An 18,359-nucleotide genomic window follows, 5' to 3' on the forward strand; every position below is an offset into this window, starting at 1 on the left:
AGTATCATTGTAGCATCAAAAGACTTAAGGGCACAGCTCACAACAAAGATTGAAGATATGTAAGGGAAAACTACAACACATTCCAAAGGAACATTAAAAGCTAAGGAAAAGGAAAGACGTTCACAGATCAGAAAATTCAGTATTAGATGCAAAATTTCCCCCAATTCTTCTACATATTCAATACAACCCTCACATAATACTACTAGGATTTCCAAAAAATATATTTTTTTAAATTTATAGGGAAAGAAACAAGCAATCTAAGAAAAAACTAAGAGGACTTATTCTTTCTGATGTGAAAACATACTACAGAGCCAGATTAATTTAAAAAGTGCATGATTCATATTCACATAGGTATTTAGATCAATAAACCAGAATGATATTCAGAAATAAGCCTATGCATATATACACAATTTATTTAAAAAGGTGCCAAGGCAACTAAATAGGGAAAGGATAATCAGTCCATTAAGTAGATATTTGGCTGCAAAGAGAAAGACAAGTAATATTTCACACCATGTACAGAGATTAATGGGAAAAAGTCAAAGACTTAAAGGTAAAACCTAAACCAAGGACATTTACAGAAGAAAAATACAGGACAAAATCTGAATGACCTTTGCTTAGGCAATTTATTAAGTAGAGGGATGGGGGGAATGGAACAGAAACTGAAGCAAATGATACACTGAACATCATCACAACATGAAAATATTTTGCCCAATTGTTAGCAAACAAAATGGTCAACCATAGATTAAAAGAAAAAATTTCCAAAAGGTGCATCTTATAAAAGTCATCAAGATTACATAAAGAAGTATATTTTGAATTACTAGACAGAAAACTCAAACAAAACAAATGGTAAGAATCTGAACATACCTTTTTAAAAGCTATGTGAATGGCCAACCAGCATACGAAAGTTGTTCATCATCAAAGAGAAATGAAACCAAGTATATACAACAGACACCCAATAAAAGGATCAAAACTTGTCAGGTTTACAACACAAAATGAGGGTGTAGGCATGGAGCAAGCAGAACTACTATATGTTGCTAATGCCCACATAAATGACACATGTACTTTAAACAAATCTGGCAATTGCTTTTTTTTTTCCTTCATATACAGGCAGATCTTAAAAGATACTACAGGTGTGGTTCCTGCAATAAAGTGAATATCACAATTGAATCACAAACTGTTTGCCTTCCTAATACATAAGAAAGTTGTTTAAACACAGGGAAGCCTAATTATGTACAGCAGCATTATGTCTAAAAAAATTATATATTCCTTAATTACAAAACACCTTATTGTTAAAATATTATTAACCATCCTCGGAGCATTTTGTGCCTGATAACTTCGCTGCTGGAGGATCCTGTGTCAATGTTGACATCTGCTGAGTATTAATGGTGATGGCTACTAAAGGATGGAATGGTTATGGCAATTTCTTTAAAGACAACAATGAAGCTTGTCACACCAATTAACTCCTGTCAGGATTTCTCCATAAAATGCAACACAAATTAACAGCATTTTTCAATAACCCTAAAATCTCTTTCAAAATTACTGAATCCTCTCAAACCCTGCCAAATCAACCTATGTACCATCACCCAGGCTTTGTTGTTGATTTATGAAGCTCAGGCAAAGAAGATTCAGCACAATGCCTAAGGGCCCTAGAATTTTCAGAATGGCAAATGAGCACTGGCTTCAGCTTAAAGTCACCAGCTGCACTAGCCCCTAACAAGAGAGTCAGCGTGTGCTTTGAAGCTAAGCATGGACATCTGTCTACCCATTATCTACCTATGAAAGTCCTGCATGGTATCTTCTTCCAATAGAGAAGTATTTCACCTATTCTTAAACTCTTGTGAAGTGTGGCCACCTGCATTAATCATCTAAGCTATAGTAGATCTTCTGGATAATAACTTCCTGCAGCTTTTTTGTCAGCCCTTGCTGTTCCCCCTTACACATTCATCTTATAGAGATGGCTTCCTTCCTTAACCCTCATGAATCAACCTATAGTAGATTCAAACTCTTCTTTTGTAGGTTCCTTGCCTCTCTCAGCCTTCATAGAATTGAAGACACTCAGGACCTTGCCAAGGACTTAATTGAATGTTGTGGGTGGTTTGACCTTCTTTTCAGAACACTAAAATATTCTCCATATCAGCAATCAAGTTATTTCACTTTCTTATCATTCATGTGTTCACTGGAGTTGGCACTTTAATTTTCCCTCAAAATTTTGCATTCATAAGTTGGCCAACTGGTGTAATAGGCCTAGTTTTTTCAGTATTATCTCGCCTTTCAGCATAACTTCCTTACTAATAATTTCTAACTTAATTTAAAGTATCATGTAACTCTTCCTTTCACTTCAACAGCTATAAGCCATTGTATGGTTATTAATTAGCCCAGTTTCAATATTGCTGTGTCTCAGGGAATAGGAGGCCTGCCTGAAGAGACTGGGGAATGGCCAGTCACAGGGGAAATCTGAACACACACAATATTTACTAATGAAGTTCACCATCTCATATGAGTGCAACTCACGGTGCCCCAAAACAATTACAATACAACATCAACAATCACAGATCACCTTACCAAATATAACAGTGAAAGAGTCTGAAATGTTATGAGAATTTCCAAAATGTGACACAGAGACACAGAGTGAGCAAATACGGTTCAAATACCGATATGCAGTCCGACCCAGGGGATTGACACAAACTTCCCATTTGTAAAAAACATTCTCGGCTGGGAAGCCTAATAAAGTAAAGCTAAATAAAACCAGGCATTCCTACAGGTATAATTATTTCATGAGACCCAGGAAACCACCCGAGGGTCTTTTCACAAGGGAATAAAAATATAGCCTCACACGATGTAGATGCAAATATTCATAGCACATTTAGTTATGATTAGCATCAAACTAAAAAGGATCTCAACATCTATAATTAAAAATACACTACTCTTCAATAAAGGGAATAAATACAGATAAAACAACATAAACAGTCACCAAAGAATTATACAAGGAGAAAGAAGTCATACAGGCAGTACATAAAGTGTGATTCCATTTATACGAATTTCCAAAAAAGGGAAAAGTAGGGAACATCCCTGGTGGTCAAGTGCCTAAGTCAACACACTCCCAATGCAGGGTGCCCAGGCTTCATCCCTGGTCAGGGAACTAGATACCACATGCAGCAACTAAAGATCCGGTGTGCCACAATTAAGACTTGGCGCAATCTTTTAGAAAAAAAAGTGGAGGGGGGGAGAAAGTATTGAAACAAAAAGAGGATCAGTGATTATCAGAAAATAGGTGTCAAGAGAGGACAGAGAACAGCCAAGGAAAACTTTCACATGGCAGAAATAATCTGTATTGTGACTTTGGTGCCACAGCTGTACATATTGTCCAGAATTCATTCTAGTATACACAGAAACCTGTTAAATTTTCTTTTCTGTCAATTACTCCTCAATACAGGTAATTTACTTAAAAAAAAAAAAGCAGGAACAGAAGATCAACTGCACCCGAGTCAGAGTCCTATAATAAAGTAGGCTCACCCGGTGAGACAAGGTGGCTATAGTTCTCCAGCATCACATCTCTGTACAGGGTCCTCTGAGCAGGATTCACATGCTGCCACTCCTTCCAGGTAAACTCCACACTCATATCCTTGAATGACACTGATGTCTGTGAAGGCACATTTCTCATCAATCTGAAGAATTCAAATTTAGGTGATGTGGAAAATACCTTTAGAACTAATTTCTATCAGTTTATGGTTAAAAGTATAAGACAAAAACTGAAAATTTTTTCACATTATCAAAAATAAAAAATATCTAACAGTATACTCTTTATATGCAATGTCCTAGGGAAGCAGGCACGCTTTTGGTTCAACCTCCAAAACCCACACAAATATTATTTTTCTTTTGAAAAGAAGGTTAAAAGAAACATAGTTTATTCAAAGAGTTCTTTTTTCCAAATTATATCCATGACCACAATGCAAGCTTGGGTGAGAGTCTTCACATCAATATTTATGAAGTAGCATTCTCAGACTCAGGTTTAACAGCTGGCCAAAGCATCCCAGGCTCTTTCCATTTGAGCTAAAGTGGAATCAAGTAAAATCAGCTGGGGCTTCCCTGATGGCTCAGTGGTAAACATTCTGCCTGCCAATGCAGGATACTTGAGCTCAATCCCTGAGTCAGAAGATCCCATGGAGAAGGAAGTGACAACCCACTCCAGTGTTCTTGCCTAGAGAATCCCACGGACAGAAAAGCCTGGTAGGCTAAAGCTGATGGGGTCTCAAAGAGTCAAACATGACTCAGCAACTAAACAACAACAAAATCATCCAACGCATCATCAAATCTTGGAAGAGCTGAAAGAGCCTGCTAACTCATCTGTTTCTGCAACTGCTTCACTAGAGTCCATTTTGAGAGTTATATTTTAAATTATAAGCCAGGCCATGCCCTTTCTTACCTCAAAATTATCTAAAAAACTAGTAAACAGAGATAAATATTGAATTCATAAATTAGGAGATTCAATATGGTGGAGCTATCACTTCTCCACAAAGAGATCCACAGATTCAATGAAATCACAGGTCTTTTTTTTTTTTTTTTTTTTTTAAAGAATCACAAGCTAATTCTAATATTTATGTAGAAAGGCAAAAAAGTCTAGAATACGAAAAGCATTTTGAAAAAGAACAAAGTTGGACTAATATTACTTGATTTCAAGACATACCACACAGCCACTAATCAAGACAGTGTGTAATATTTAAAAAATGAAACACATAGATCAAAAGGAAAAGCTAAAAACAATATATACAAGCATACATGCACACACACACACATTTCTTTAATTTAGGTGTCCAGGCAATTCCAGGAAGAAAGTATCTTCTGACAAAAATCATGCTAGCCTAAAAAACTCTGTTAGAAAATAATAATAATATAACATTGATTCATACTTTGTACCACAAATAAATAATTTGAAATGATCACAGACCTCAATGACTCTGATTTCTGCTTAGATTTTTAGACTCAGAGTGTTAGAGAAATTAAAATGGAGGAAGTCCTATTCAGGCATCAGAAGCAGGAGAGCAGGCCTCAGACCTGCTTCTGACTTGCCTGGACACTGCCCGGATTCCATGCGAGCCTGTAAGCACAGCAAGTCAGGCAGCACTCTACATAAGAAACAGAGTGGGTCTTAGAATCTCTTAAGCCCTCTGGAGTCTAGGAAGTCTTATGATTCACAAGGTGAAACAAACAGCATTGTAAAAGCTAAACCAGAGCTGAATTTTTATGTGCAAACTCATGATAACATCAGGTTTTGGTCTGGGATTATAAGCAGGAGCCCCCAAACTGCAATTTGAAGTCTCAACCATAGGGTGGCTGCACCAACCAGGACCCTTTCCCAACTGGGACTGCAGATTGCTATTAACAAGGGACAGCCCAACACTGTTCAAGTCTGGATGCTGGTTTTCCCACTTTGGTGATGTACACCCTGTTACTTTTGTTAAGTCAAACAGTGTTCTATAAAAAAAAAACAAAAAAAACCTGAAATTGTTGCAGATGGTGACTGTAGCCATGAAATTAAAAGATGCTTACTCCTTGGAAGAAAATTTATGACCAACCTAGATAGCATATTCAAAAGCACAGACATTACTTTGCCAACAAAGGTTCCTCTAGTCAAGGCTATGGTTTTTCCAGTGGTCATGTATGGATGTGAGAGTTGGACTGTGAAGAAAGCTGAGCTCCGAAGAATTGATGCTTTTGAACTGTGGTGTTGGAGAAGACTCTTGAGAGTCCCTTGGACTGCAAGGAGATCCAACCAGTCCATTCTGAAGGAGATCAGCCCTGGGATTTCTTTGGAAGGAATGATGCTAAAGCTGAAACTCCAGTACTCTGGCCATCTCATGTGAAGAGTTGACTCATTGGAAAAGACTCTGATGCTGGGAGGGATTCGGGCAGGAGGACAAGGGGATGACAGAGGATGAGATGGCTGGATGGCATCACTGACTCGATGGACGTGAGTCTGGGTGAACTCCGGGAGTTGGTGATGGACAGGGAGGCCTGGCGTGCTGCGATTCATGGGGTCTCAAAGAGACACAACTGAGCGACTGAACTGAACCGAACTGAATGAGTAGTTTAACAATCCTTCATTTTGAAATTGTTTATTTGTGAGTAATGAGTGGTTTATTTTGTTAACAAATTCTTCGAACAAGTGTTGAGTCTGCTGCTGCTGCTGCTGCTGCTAAGTCGCTTCAGTCGTGTCCAACTTTGTGGGACCCCATAGACGGCAGCCCACCAGGTGTCCCCGTCCCTGGGATTCTCCAGGCAAGAGTACTGGAGTGGGGTGCTGTTTCCTTCTCCAATGCATGAAAGTGAAAAGTGAAAGTGAAGTCGCTCAGTCATATCCAACTCCTAGTGACCCCATGGACCGCAGCCTACAAGGCTCCTTCATCCATGGGATTTTCCAGGCAAGAGTACTCTATGTTCCCTCAATTCAGTATTTAGAATATGCTACCAATACAAATGTCCAACCCATCCTCAGACCCTGAAATTCTAGATTTCTGACAGGGCCAATGGGCCAAACATTTGGTTGTTTTCTGATCAGCATTCCCTCTATTAAATAAACTTAAATAATACATGAAAACAAAAATTATAGACATAACAAGAGACATAGACATAACAAGAGACATAGACATAACAAGAGACATATCAATAACGTTATGAAAATATATTTAAAACAGACAAAAATGTACAATTTTCTGTGAAAATGTAGTAATAAAAAAAATACCTATGATTTTTTTTAAATAAAGTAACTCAATAATTTACATGGTTTAGTTGCTAAGTCATGTCTGACTCTGACTACCCCATGGACTGTAACCCTCCAGGCTCCTCTGTCTATGGGATTTCCCAGGCAAGAATACTGGAGTGGGTTGCCATTTCCTTCTCCAAGGAATCTTCCCAAACCAGGGATCAAACCTGGGTCTCCTGCATTGCAGGCAGATTCTTTACCAACTGGGACACCAGGGAAGATGTACTTACAAAGTCCAATTTTAGAGGTAAGTTTAAGGAAATATGTGACAGGGAATTTTCTCCTATGAATTACAGAGAGAAAGGGGTGAGGGACAAGAGAGAGGGGAGGGGAGAACAGAAAAGAGCAGACAGTAAGAGCTCCAATAAGACTAATAATAACTGAGATACCACAGGTGGAGACCTGGTTCAATTCCTGGGTTGGGAAGATCCCCTAGAGAAGGGATAGGCTATCTACTCCAGATGTGCACAGTTCCTGGCCATCTGATTGTCTCTTATAGGCCTCTTCCTTCCATCACAGCCTATAATGGGGGCAGGTGAAGGAAACTATCATGTCCTTCAGCCTTTGCAGTAAGGTAGAGAAGAAAACAAAATTATAGGTTAATCTAATTCATCAATACAAGAACAGAAATTCAAACCTGTGTGCTCAGTCACATCCAAATCTTTGTGACCCCATGGACTACAGCCTGCCAGGCTCCTCTGTCCATGGAATTTTCCAGACAAAAATATTGGGGTGGGTTGCCATTTCCTACTCCAGAGGATCTTCTCCACCCAGGGATTGAACCCACATCTCCTTTTCTTCTGCTTTGGCAGGTGGATTCTTTACCACTGAGTCACCTGGGAATCCCCAAAATCCACTTACGCTACCTCTAATAATTGCAGATTAAAGAAAACCAGCTATACCTTTACTTCAATAGATACAAAAAGGTATTCAATATAATTCAGGATATGTTCATGATTCAAGCAAAAGTTTAGCAAACTGATAATAAAAGGGAAATAACTTACATTCATAAAAGATGGGTAACACAAACTGAGAGCAATCTGAAATCGAGTTAAATGCGCACCACAAATTGGGGGATGAATAAAGAGCTCACCTCAGATATGTTCATTTTCAGTGGGTCTTGGGAGAGTAAAGGACAGTGACGATTCAGCTGCAGGGGCAGAAAGAAGACAGGGTCAAGACACCTGGCCTGCCACACAGTTCCTACATTCACCTCCCAATCATGTCGGCAGGCCAGCTGAGGGGAAGCCTCCATACAGCATCCTCTTAGACCTTGAAAAGGGAAGGACCTAGTGGAAGCACCACCTGTCCGTTTTTGAGTTTAAAATTATTACAGGGCTTAAACCTACCACTTCTGACAGTGAAAATTTTGTCTATTGATTTAAACAGATTTAAATAGGACATCCCTGGTTGCTCGGTGGTAAAGAATCCGCCTGCCAATGCAGGAGACATGGGTTCAATCCCTGATGGGGGAAGAGTCCACATGCCGCAGAGCAACTATGCTGCTGGGCCACAAATATTGAGCCTGTGCTGTGGAGCCCCACAGCCACAATAACTGAAGCCAGTGTACCCTAGAGCCAGTGCTCTGCAACAGGAGAAGCCACCACAATGAGAAGCCTGGCACTGAAACTAGAGTAGCCCCTGCTCTTCACAACTACAGACAAGCCTGAACAGCACCTAAGACCCAGCACAGCCAAAAATAAATATTAATAAATAAAATAAATAGATTCAATTTTTGTCTGTTGATTTCTATTTTGTCTATTGATTTAAATAATACAAACAGAAACCTAACAACAGCCGACTGAAGAACATCAAAGGATAATACTATTTCATTAAAATTCACAATAGAATACACAACTGTATTCTTTATGTTCCTCAGTTTTCCTAGCAAAATTGTTTACCCACTGAGGTACAGAATTTACAGGAAGCCAAGTAAAAAAGATGCCTAACTTTAAGGTAATTTAAAAAAAATGACTGAAGTGGGGTGCAGTTTCTCAAAAGGGACTCTTTATAAGTGTCTTCTGATGACAGAACAGTATGAACGGTTCAACTCCTGGCTCTGGCATAAGCTTGGTGAGCCTAGAGAAGTCAACAGTCCTCTCAAATTCAGGTCCACCTCACCAAGCTGAGACTCAGATTTGCTTCTTGTTTTCTGTGTTTAATGCAGAGGGTCACCCCGTTATCACGAGATAACTGGGAGACTTAAATAAACCACCCAATGAAAAGAACAGTGTCTTTTAAATACAACAGCTGTTAGCACTTCTTCGGCGGTTACTACCTAGCACTTTGCTAACTCCTACTAATGACGCCACCTCGAATCCTCGGATCAGTCCCATGAAGCAGACATTATCCATAGCCTTCTTTGCAGACGAGTTACCTGACTCTGCTCCACGTTAGTTCTCCAGCCCACAATACATGTGACACAGAGGGAACTGACCAGGTCTCTCTGGTTCCGGAGCAGAGCTGCCCAGCACACCAGCTCACGCTCGGCCAGGGCGACCACCGCTGTCCGCCCAGCGTTCCCGTCATATTGCAGGCAAGGCCGGGTATTCGCACCCCACACGGACCAAACCCCTGCTCCTAAAGGATCTCAGCTCCACCTGCGCTGGAGCCTACCTGAGCCGAATTTGGAACACCGCACCCACCTTCCCAGAGCTAAGGTCCAAGCCAGACTCGGGCACTGCGGAGTCCCGCCTGGGCCTGAGGGCAGCCCAAGACTTCCTGCTTCCGCCGGTAACTGAGAAACTCCAAGAACTTCTCACTGGACCTGCAAAGGCGGACGGGAAGAAAAGGGACCAAGGCTGCACATGCGCAGAGGGAGCCCGCGGAGACCAGGAGCGCTGTGGGGCGGAGAAAGACTACACTTCCCATCCTCCGCGCGCTCCCTGTGACTCCAAACGGAGCTATCAGGTTCCTGCTGCAGAGCAGGGATATGGGATAAACGTGTGTCCCAGAGTCCTGGTTCTCAGAGGCCCTAGATGGGGTGTGTCTCCACACTGCTGGTCTTAGGCCGTCTCTATACCTGGCTTAGGTGAAGGTTCAAGGACAAAACTGGAAAAGTTCATGGATGAAACCATTCTCCAAATGCTAAATCCTAGAAGTCTGGAGAAAATATTCTCCTAATGGAATACAATTTTCTATCTCTCCATTAGTCAACCTGCTTGCCGTCATGTAGACTTCCTTTGTAAAGGACAAATAGCGTGTTTTTTAAAAAGTGAGTTTACTGGTTTAGTCACAATTGAACAGACTTCTTTTTCATTTCCTGTAATTCTGTAACCAGTTAGGACTACACAGGGCCCTGCTAGATACAAAAGGCTTTCCCTGTCCCCTGAGTTTTTAGCAGGAAAAAGGCATCGCTCTCCAAAGCCTTCCCTGAATTCCCAAGGGCAGATTCTGACAGTTACTAATAGGCAAAGGATGCAATGTAGAAGAAATGTGGAGCAGTCAAAAAACAATAGTGAAAGATTTTTAAAAAATAGTGCAGCTAAAAAGTAAGAGACCTTGTTCCTCCTTAAGAGATATACATAATAGCTTATCTTTCAATTCTTATGAAGGAACTAAGGCAGTAACCCAGGTGGAGGATGGCAATTTCAGGTGCAGAAGGTGAGCCCCGAACACCACACTGTTAGCTCACCACCAACCAAAGCAACACAAACTGTGCCTTTTACCTGAACTTTGCCTATAAAAACTCTTCCCCCCAAAATAATACAGAGGATTAAGTCTGTAGCACATGAGCCACCAGTTCTCCTCCTTTAGCCTTTACAGTAAAACTACTCCAAATCCCAGTGTTTCGGGTTTTTTGGCTTCAGTATTCAGCAGGCACAGGAATTTGTATTTGGCAGTGATTTACTACAAAAAATTCCTTGAACTCCAAATTCTAAATCTAAATATCACTCTTTTGTTGTTGTTCAGTCACTAAGTTGTGCCCGACTCTTTGTGACCCCGTGGACTGCAGCACACCACACTTCTCTGTCCTCCACTATTTCCCATAGTTTGCTCAAATTCATGTCCATTGAGTTGGTAATGCCATCCAACCATCTCACCCTCTGTTGGCCCCTTCTCCTCTTGCCTTCAGTCTTGCCCAGCATCAGGGTCTTTTCCACTGAGTCAGTTCTTCACATTAAATGGCCAAAGTATTGGAGCTTCAGCTTCAGCATCAGTCCTTCCAATGAATATTCAGGGTTGATTTCCTTTAGGATTGACTGGTTTAATCTCCTTGAAGTCTGAGGGACTCTCAAGAGACTCCAACACCACAATACGAAAGCATCAGTTCTTCTGTGCTTAGTGTTCTTTATGGTCCAACTCTCACATCTATAGATGACTACTGGAAAACCCATAGCTTTGACTAGACAAATCTTAGTTGGTAAAGTGATGTTTCTGCTTTTTAATATGCTGTCTAGGTTTGTCATAGTTTTTCTCCCAAGGAGCAAATGTCTTTTAATTTCATGGCTGCAGTTACTGTCCACAATGATTTTGGAGACCACGAAAATAAAGTCTGTCGCTGCTTGCATTGTTTCCCCATCTTTTTGCCATGAAGTGATGGGACCAGATGCCAATATCTTAGTTTTTTGAATGCTGAGTTTTAAGCCAACTTTTTCACTCTCCTCTTTCACCATCATCAAGAGGCTCTTTAGTTCCTCTTTCGCTTTCTGCCATAATGATGGTGTCATCTGTATATCTGAGTTTGTTGATATTTCTCCTGGAAATCTTGATTCTAGCTTGTGATTCATCCAGCCCAGCATTTCTCATGATGTACTCTGCATGTAAGTTAAATAAGCAGGGTGAAAATACATAGCCTTGAAGTACTCCTTTCCCAATATTGAACCAGTCCATTGTTCCATGTGCGTTTCTCACTGTTGCTTCTTGACCCGCATACAGGTTTCTTAGGAGGCAGTTAAGGTGGTCTGGTATTCCCATCGCTTTAAGAATTTTCCACAGTTTGTTATGGTACTGAGTTGGCCCAAAGGCAAGAGATGCCAATTTGAGCAGGCACTGAAGATTCCCCAATGAACATGCCCAAGAAAGGTGGAAATGATAAAATATCTAATCTGTGTAAACATTTAGAAACAAACTACTAACAAGAATTGGCATAACCAATGGGGAAAAGTAAAAGCTAACAGAAAACGATACAAATGAAAACAAATACACAATCAAGGAAGAGCAAAGAGAATAAGAAAGGTGATAAAGTGATTTTACACTAGGAGACTCATAAGGAAAGAGAAATGTAAAATTGTAATATAGTTCAGCAATGTAAATCCCAAGTTTATGTAACCAAAAATTGCAAAGTAAATATTTTGTATAATGGGAGTAAGGAAGAAGGAAAGCTAAATAGAGATTTATAATAAAATGGAATCAACAGATAATGTCTAAAATGAATAAGTCAAGAGGCACCACTTTAAACTATTATCAAAATGATGTTTAAAGATGAATACAAGAAAACACAGCTAAAAAGATTGAAGATGCTTAGTTATTTCTGTAGAACAAGAGAAAGAAGGGAGAGAAAGAGTGTGGGGCTATAGACTGTGATTTTTGTTGTGTTATTTAATTATACTGGATTAAACATTTTCAAATTTTAATTGGAGGATAATTGCTTTACAGTGTTATGTTCGTTTCTGCTGTACAACAGAGTAAATCAGCTATAAGTATACATATATCCCCTCCCTCTCAGTTCAGTTCAGTTCAGTTCAGTCGCTCATTTGTGTCTGACTCCCTGCGACCCCATGAACCGCAGCACGCCAGGCCTCCCTGTCCATCACCAACTCCCGGAGTTCACTCAGACTCATGTCCATCGAGTCAGTGATGCCATCCAGCCATCTCATCCTCTGGTGTCCCCTTCTCCTCCTGCCCCCAGTCCCTCCCAGCATCAGAGTCTTTTCCAATGAGTCAACTCTTCGCATGAGGTGGCCAAAGTACTGGAGTTTCAGCTTTAGCATCATTCCCTCCAAAGAAATCCCAGGGCTGATCTCCTTCAGAATGGACTGGTTGGATGTCCTCCCTCTAGAGCCTCCCTAATACTCCCCTCCATCCCACCCCTCTAGGTCATTTCAGAGCATCAAGCTGAGCTCCCTGTGTTACACAGCTGGTTCCCACTAGCTATCTATATTACACATGCTGGTGAATATATTTGGGGCTTTCCAGGTGGCTCATTGCAATAGAGCCTGCCACTGCAGTAGACATGGGTTCAATCCCTGGGTCGGGAAGATCCTCTGGAGAAGGAAACTGCAACCCACTCCAGTATTCTTGCCTGGAAAGCCCCATGGACAGAGGAACCTGGTGGGCTACAGCCAATGGGGTCACAAAAGAGTTAGTCACGACTTAATGACTAAAACAACAACAACAAAGTGTATATTATGTCAATACCACTCTCTCAATTTGCTCTACCCTCTCCTTCCCACGATGTGTCCACAAATCTGTTCTCTACATCTGCATCTCTATTCCTGTCCCGCAAATAGGTTCATCAGTACCATTTTTCCAGAGTCCATATGTGTTAGTTAATATGTGACATTTGTTTTTCTCTGACTTACTTCACTCTGTATGACAGAATCTAGATTCATCCACATCACAACTGACTCAATTTTGTTCCTTTTTATGGCTGAGAATTACACTGGATTTCAAAATTGTGGTCCATGTCTTCTGATTTAAAATTTAATGATCTATTTTAAATTTAAAATCTATTTTAAAATTTAAACTTAAAAATTACAGTGCAATTTTTTTAAAGAAAATGAAAAAAGTTTTATAATCACCAGCAGGTGGCACTATTTTCCCTCAGTGTGAGACTTTTCTTCCAAATCCTGTCACCTCTGCTTTTTCCTCACTCATTTGATTATATTAAATTGTGTAGCTTTTCCTCACAAGAACTAAGAAGCCCAAGCTGATTGGTCTTTACTGAGAAAATTGTTTGTTTATATTGTTTGCTTAGTCGTTCAGTTGTGTCTGACTCTTTTGCAACCCCATGGACTGTAGCCTGCTAAATTCCTCTGTCCACGGGGATTCTCCAGGTAAAAATACTGGAGTGGGTTGCCATGTCCTCCTCCAGGGGATCTTCCCAACCCAGGGTCGAACCCAGGTCTCCCACACTGCAGGCAGATTCTTTACGGTTTGAGCCACCAGAGAAGGCTAATATAAATTTTAGGCAATCACAAATATTTCCAAAGTGATTACATTAAACTGAATTTTCACATTTTCTTTTTCTTTTGTAAAGCATAGGTGAATTCACAAAACTCTTCTCTTTTTAAAAAGTTTTTTATTTAATTTTTTATTTTTGGCTGTCCTGGGTCTTTGTCTCTGCTCAGGCTTTTCTCTAGTTGCGGCAATCAGACTTCTCATGGCAGGGGCTTCTCTTGTTATGGAACACTAGTCTAGGATGTTCAGGCTTCAGTAGTTGTGGCATGTAGGCTCAGAACTTGCAGCTCCCAGGCTCTAGAGCACAGGCTCAATAGTTGTAGTGTGAGGACCTAGTTGCTCTGCGGCATGGGGGATCTTCCCAGACCAGGGATGTAACCTGAGCCTTCTATACTAGCAGGTGGATTCTTTACCACTGAGCCACCACAGAAGTCCAACTCTTCTCTTATTCATAAATCTTGGCCATCAAAGAAAACCAGCCAAATTTTCACAGAACCATTTATTTGTTTAGCCCATCAACAGTGGAGCCTGGTGGGATATAGTCCGTGGGATCGCAGAGTCGGACACAACTGAGGGACTAAGCACACCACTTAACCTTCAAGTTTGTGAAAAACTATCAAATTTAAGGGTGACATTAAATATTGATTTTATCTAACTCCATCTCCTACTGCTATGTAACATTGGAGAAAATAGATCTTTGTGCTTTGTTCTTTCTTTATGGGTTTAGGTTAGGACAAGATTAGGGTTAGGGTCAGGGTCCTCCATATTTCTTTCTTTTTACTGCCCCTCTGAGGCAGTTATGCGTTCTCTGTTATCAAAAATCAGCAACAACATCTCCCCTATAAAGAGAAGTAACGTGTATGGTGGACTATGAAAATGATAAAGGGCTTTATAAATAAAAGTCACCACAGTGTCTGTAACAAACAGAATATTGAGACTGTTTTTTTTTTTTTTTTTTTTTTTCTTCTTCTTCTTCTGATATTGGATAACTTGGTATTGGTTAAATGGTGGAAGTATTTTTTAAATAATTTATTTATTTTTGACACACACACTTGTTTATTTATTTTTGGCTGTCCTAGGTCTTCGTTGCTGCAGGCAGGCTTTCTCTGGTTGCAGAGAGTGAGGGTTACTCTCTAGTTTCAGTGCATGGGCTTCTCATTGTGGTGGCTTCTCTTGTTGCAGAGCACAGGCTCTATTGTTGCATCACGAGCCTCAGTAGTTGCAACTTGCTGATTCTAGCGTTCTTGGGTTTCAGTAGCTGTGGTACAGGGGCTGGTGAGCTGTGGTTGGTGGGCCCTCGAGTGTACAAGCTTCAGTAGCTACAGCATGCAGGCTTAGTAGTTGTGGCACACCGGCTTAGTTGCTCTGGGGCATGTGGGATCTTCCTGAACCAGGGATTGAAGCCATGACTTCTGCACTGACAGGCAGATTCTTAACTACTGGGCTACCAGGGAACTCCAGGGTGGAAGCATTTTTGTCTCAGCTTTAAAATGAGACTTGTAAATGATGAGACTGAGGCTGAAAATGAATTAGCTATGAGTAGAATGACAAAGATGGAGAAAGCAATGGCACCCCACTCCAGTACTCTTGCCTGGAAAATCCCATGGATGGAGGAGCCTGGTAGGCTGCAGTCCATGGGGTCGCGAAGAGTCAGACACAACTGAGCGACTTCACTTTCACTTTTCACTTTCATGCATTGGAAAAGGAAATGGCAACCCACTCCAGTGTTCTTGCCTGGAGAATCCCAGGGATGGGGGAGCCTGGTGGGCTGCCGTCTATGGGGTCGAACAGAGTCGGACACGACTGAAGTGACTTAGCAGCAGCAGCAGAATGACAAAGAACAGAAAAGTATGGGACAAGTAACCTTACTGCCATCTTCAATCCTCACAAATAAGCAAGCTGAAACAGGGCTCTTTACCCTCAGTTTCTCAGGACTGTTTCTTTATCTGTAAAAAGGACAGTATAATATTGATAACACACATGCCTGAAGCCACAACCCTTAGACCTGGAGAAATCTTGATTTCCTGTCCATTTTTAACATTTGTAATTTTAACCCACAGCTTTCACAATCCCCTTAAATTGGCACACAGTAAACAGCTTCTAGAAAGAAAAGGACTTAATAAAATAAAAACTTTATCCAGTGATTCAAGAGTCGAGTCATTATATGAAAATAGAAGGGCAGGGGACTTCCCTGGAAGTCTAGTCGTTAACACTCCAGGTTTCCACTGTAGAGGGTGAGAGTGGAGGGGGCACACAGGTTTGATCCCTGGCAATGGCACCCCACTCCAGTACTCTAGCCTGGAAAATCCCATGGACAGAGGAGCCTGGTAGGCTGCAGTCCACGGGGTCGCTAAGAGTCGGGCACGACTGAGAGACTTCACTTTCACGTTTCACTTTCATGCATTGCAGAAGGAGGTGGCAACCCACTCCAGTGTTCTTGCCTGGAGAATCCCAGGGATGGCAGAGCCTGGTGGGCTGCCGTCTATGGGGTCACACAGAGTTGGACACGACTGAAGTGACTTAGCAGCAGCAGCAGAGGAACTAAGAACCCACGTGCCATACTGCACTGCCAAAATAATTAAATAAATAAAATTGAAAAATAAAAGGGGGGAGGATATGATGAACAATTTTTTTTAAAAAAAGAAAATATAAGGGCATTCTTTGTGCCACTAAAGGAAATTGAGGAAACTTGGCTCCATGACACGATGTTAAGAAACAGAACTTCGCACTTTTCCCAGACAATGATCCTGTCATTGACTGGGATCTACACATAAAACTTCCCTGCTCCCGACAGTGGGTCTGATCCGTAGAATCACTCGGTTTCTTCCACAGTCATTGGGTGGGATTCCTAATCGCCCCTTGGGTGGGATTACTAATCAGTCCCTTAACATGTTTATATTTATTCATTTTAAAAAGCGCTTGTTAATCCTACTACGTGCAGATACTCTGCTCTGTGATTTCTTGAGACATGAAAAAAAGAGATAGTATGGATTTGCTTTCCATGGGAGTAAGGACAACAGGTGGCGTTAGTGGTAAAGAACCTGCTTGCCAATGCAGAAGACACAAGAGACGCTGGTTCGATCTCTGGGTTTGGAAGATGCCCTGGAGGAGGGCATGGCAACCCATTCCAGTATTCTTGCCTGGAGAATCCCACGGACGGAGAAGGCTGGCAGGCTACAGTCCATGGGGTTACAAAGAGTCAGACACAACCAAAGCGACTTAGCACACATAGGGACAACAGAAAAGGATTTTAGAAAGTGACGTTAAGCTACCTTGCTTCAGTGTCTGACTCTTTGCGACCCCATGGACGGTAAACCTCCAGGCTCGTCTGTCGTTGGAGTTCTTCAGGCAAGAATACTGGAGTGGGTTGCCATGCTCTCCCCAGGGGATCTTCCTGACTCAGGGATCAAACCGGAGTCTCTTATGTCTCCTGTATTGGGAGGCATGTTTCTTACAATGAACATAGGAGAACAATCTGGGGTTTCTACCAGTATCATCTAACACAGAGCACAGTTTTTCACACCAGCCAGGTCTGCTCAATAAGTATTTCCTTCTTTTTGTATCTTTTGCCTACAAAATTAAATCTTAAAACTTGTCTTGGTAATACCAGTATTATGAAGTTAAAATAAATTTGACAGACATTCTTTCTTTGAACACATGTTGATTGAGTACCTACTATGTGTGAGGTATTGTTCTGTGTGCTAGGGTTACAGCAGTGAAGGAGGCAGGTAGCATGACTCAGCAAGAGCTCCTATTCTGATGAGGGGAGACAATTAATCAACTAATAATTAAATTGGAGAAGGAAATGGCAACCCACTCCAGTATTCTTGCCCGGGAAATGCCATGGATAGAGGAGCTTGGCTGGCTATAGTCCATGGGGTCGTAAAAGAGTCAGACATGATTTAGTGACTAAACAACCACAAGAAAATAATTAAGCTAACAAGAAATTTTCAGATAGTGGTAAGAGAGTGGAGATATCTATGACTGCACTGCTACCTGTTGAGTTTGGTGGACATCAAGGGCTGAGATCTGAAGGATAGAGTGGTTCACATAACGAGATAGATGGAAACTGCTTTCTGGGCATAGTGAACTGATGGTATAAACACCTAATGTGCAACCAAGCCTGAAGCTCAGATAGACCTTTGTAAGCAGAACAGGCTCACAGAGGTGAGAGTGGGAAGATAAACTGGCAGGAAAGTAGGTAGCAACCAGGCAGTGCAAGATTTAGCATTTTGGATATATGTACATGTAAAGACAAAAACAAGTATATCATAAGTGTTGCTCACTGCACAGCAATGTAACATACATATGAATTTCAGCATTGTTAAAACATTTTTAAGGTGCCTTCAAATTAATAAACTATAGTACTTTAAATGTGTTGCAGAAAGTTATATGTAAATAGCATGTTTTAAGTAATTTTAAAGGAACTGTAGTTTAATCTGTATTTGTTCAATTTTTTCTGAAGTAAACTATCACT

At 41.1% G+C, this 18,359-nt stretch overlaps 1 protein-coding gene across 1 annotated transcript in view; it reads right to left on the bottom strand.

Annotated features, from left to right (window-relative positions):
- The window catches only part of LOC139184411 (uncharacterized), a 56,670-nt gene that overhangs the window by 14,259 nt on the left and 24,052 nt on the right, over nucleotides 1-18,359 (bottom strand). The window contains exons 2-4 of the mRNA XM_070794174.1: nucleotides 9,406-9,561; nucleotides 7,854-7,910; nucleotides 3,514-3,665 (exon numbers count right to left, since the gene is read on the bottom strand). Coding sequence (XP_070650275.1) covers nucleotides 3,531-3,665; nucleotides 7,854-7,910; nucleotides 9,406-9,561 — 348 coding nt within the window. The 3' untranslated portion in view covers nucleotides 3,514-3,530. The remainder of the gene's footprint in view (nucleotides 1-3,513; nucleotides 3,666-7,853; nucleotides 7,911-9,405; nucleotides 9,562-18,359) is intronic.

The sequence above is a fragment of the Bos indicus genome, chromosome 8 (genome assembly GCF_029378745.1).
Source record: "Bos indicus isolate NIAB-ARS_2022 breed Sahiwal x Tharparkar chromosome 8, NIAB-ARS_B.indTharparkar_mat_pri_1.0, whole genome shotgun sequence".
Taxonomy (NCBI): Eukaryota; Metazoa; Chordata; class Mammalia; order Artiodactyla; family Bovidae; genus Bos; species Bos indicus.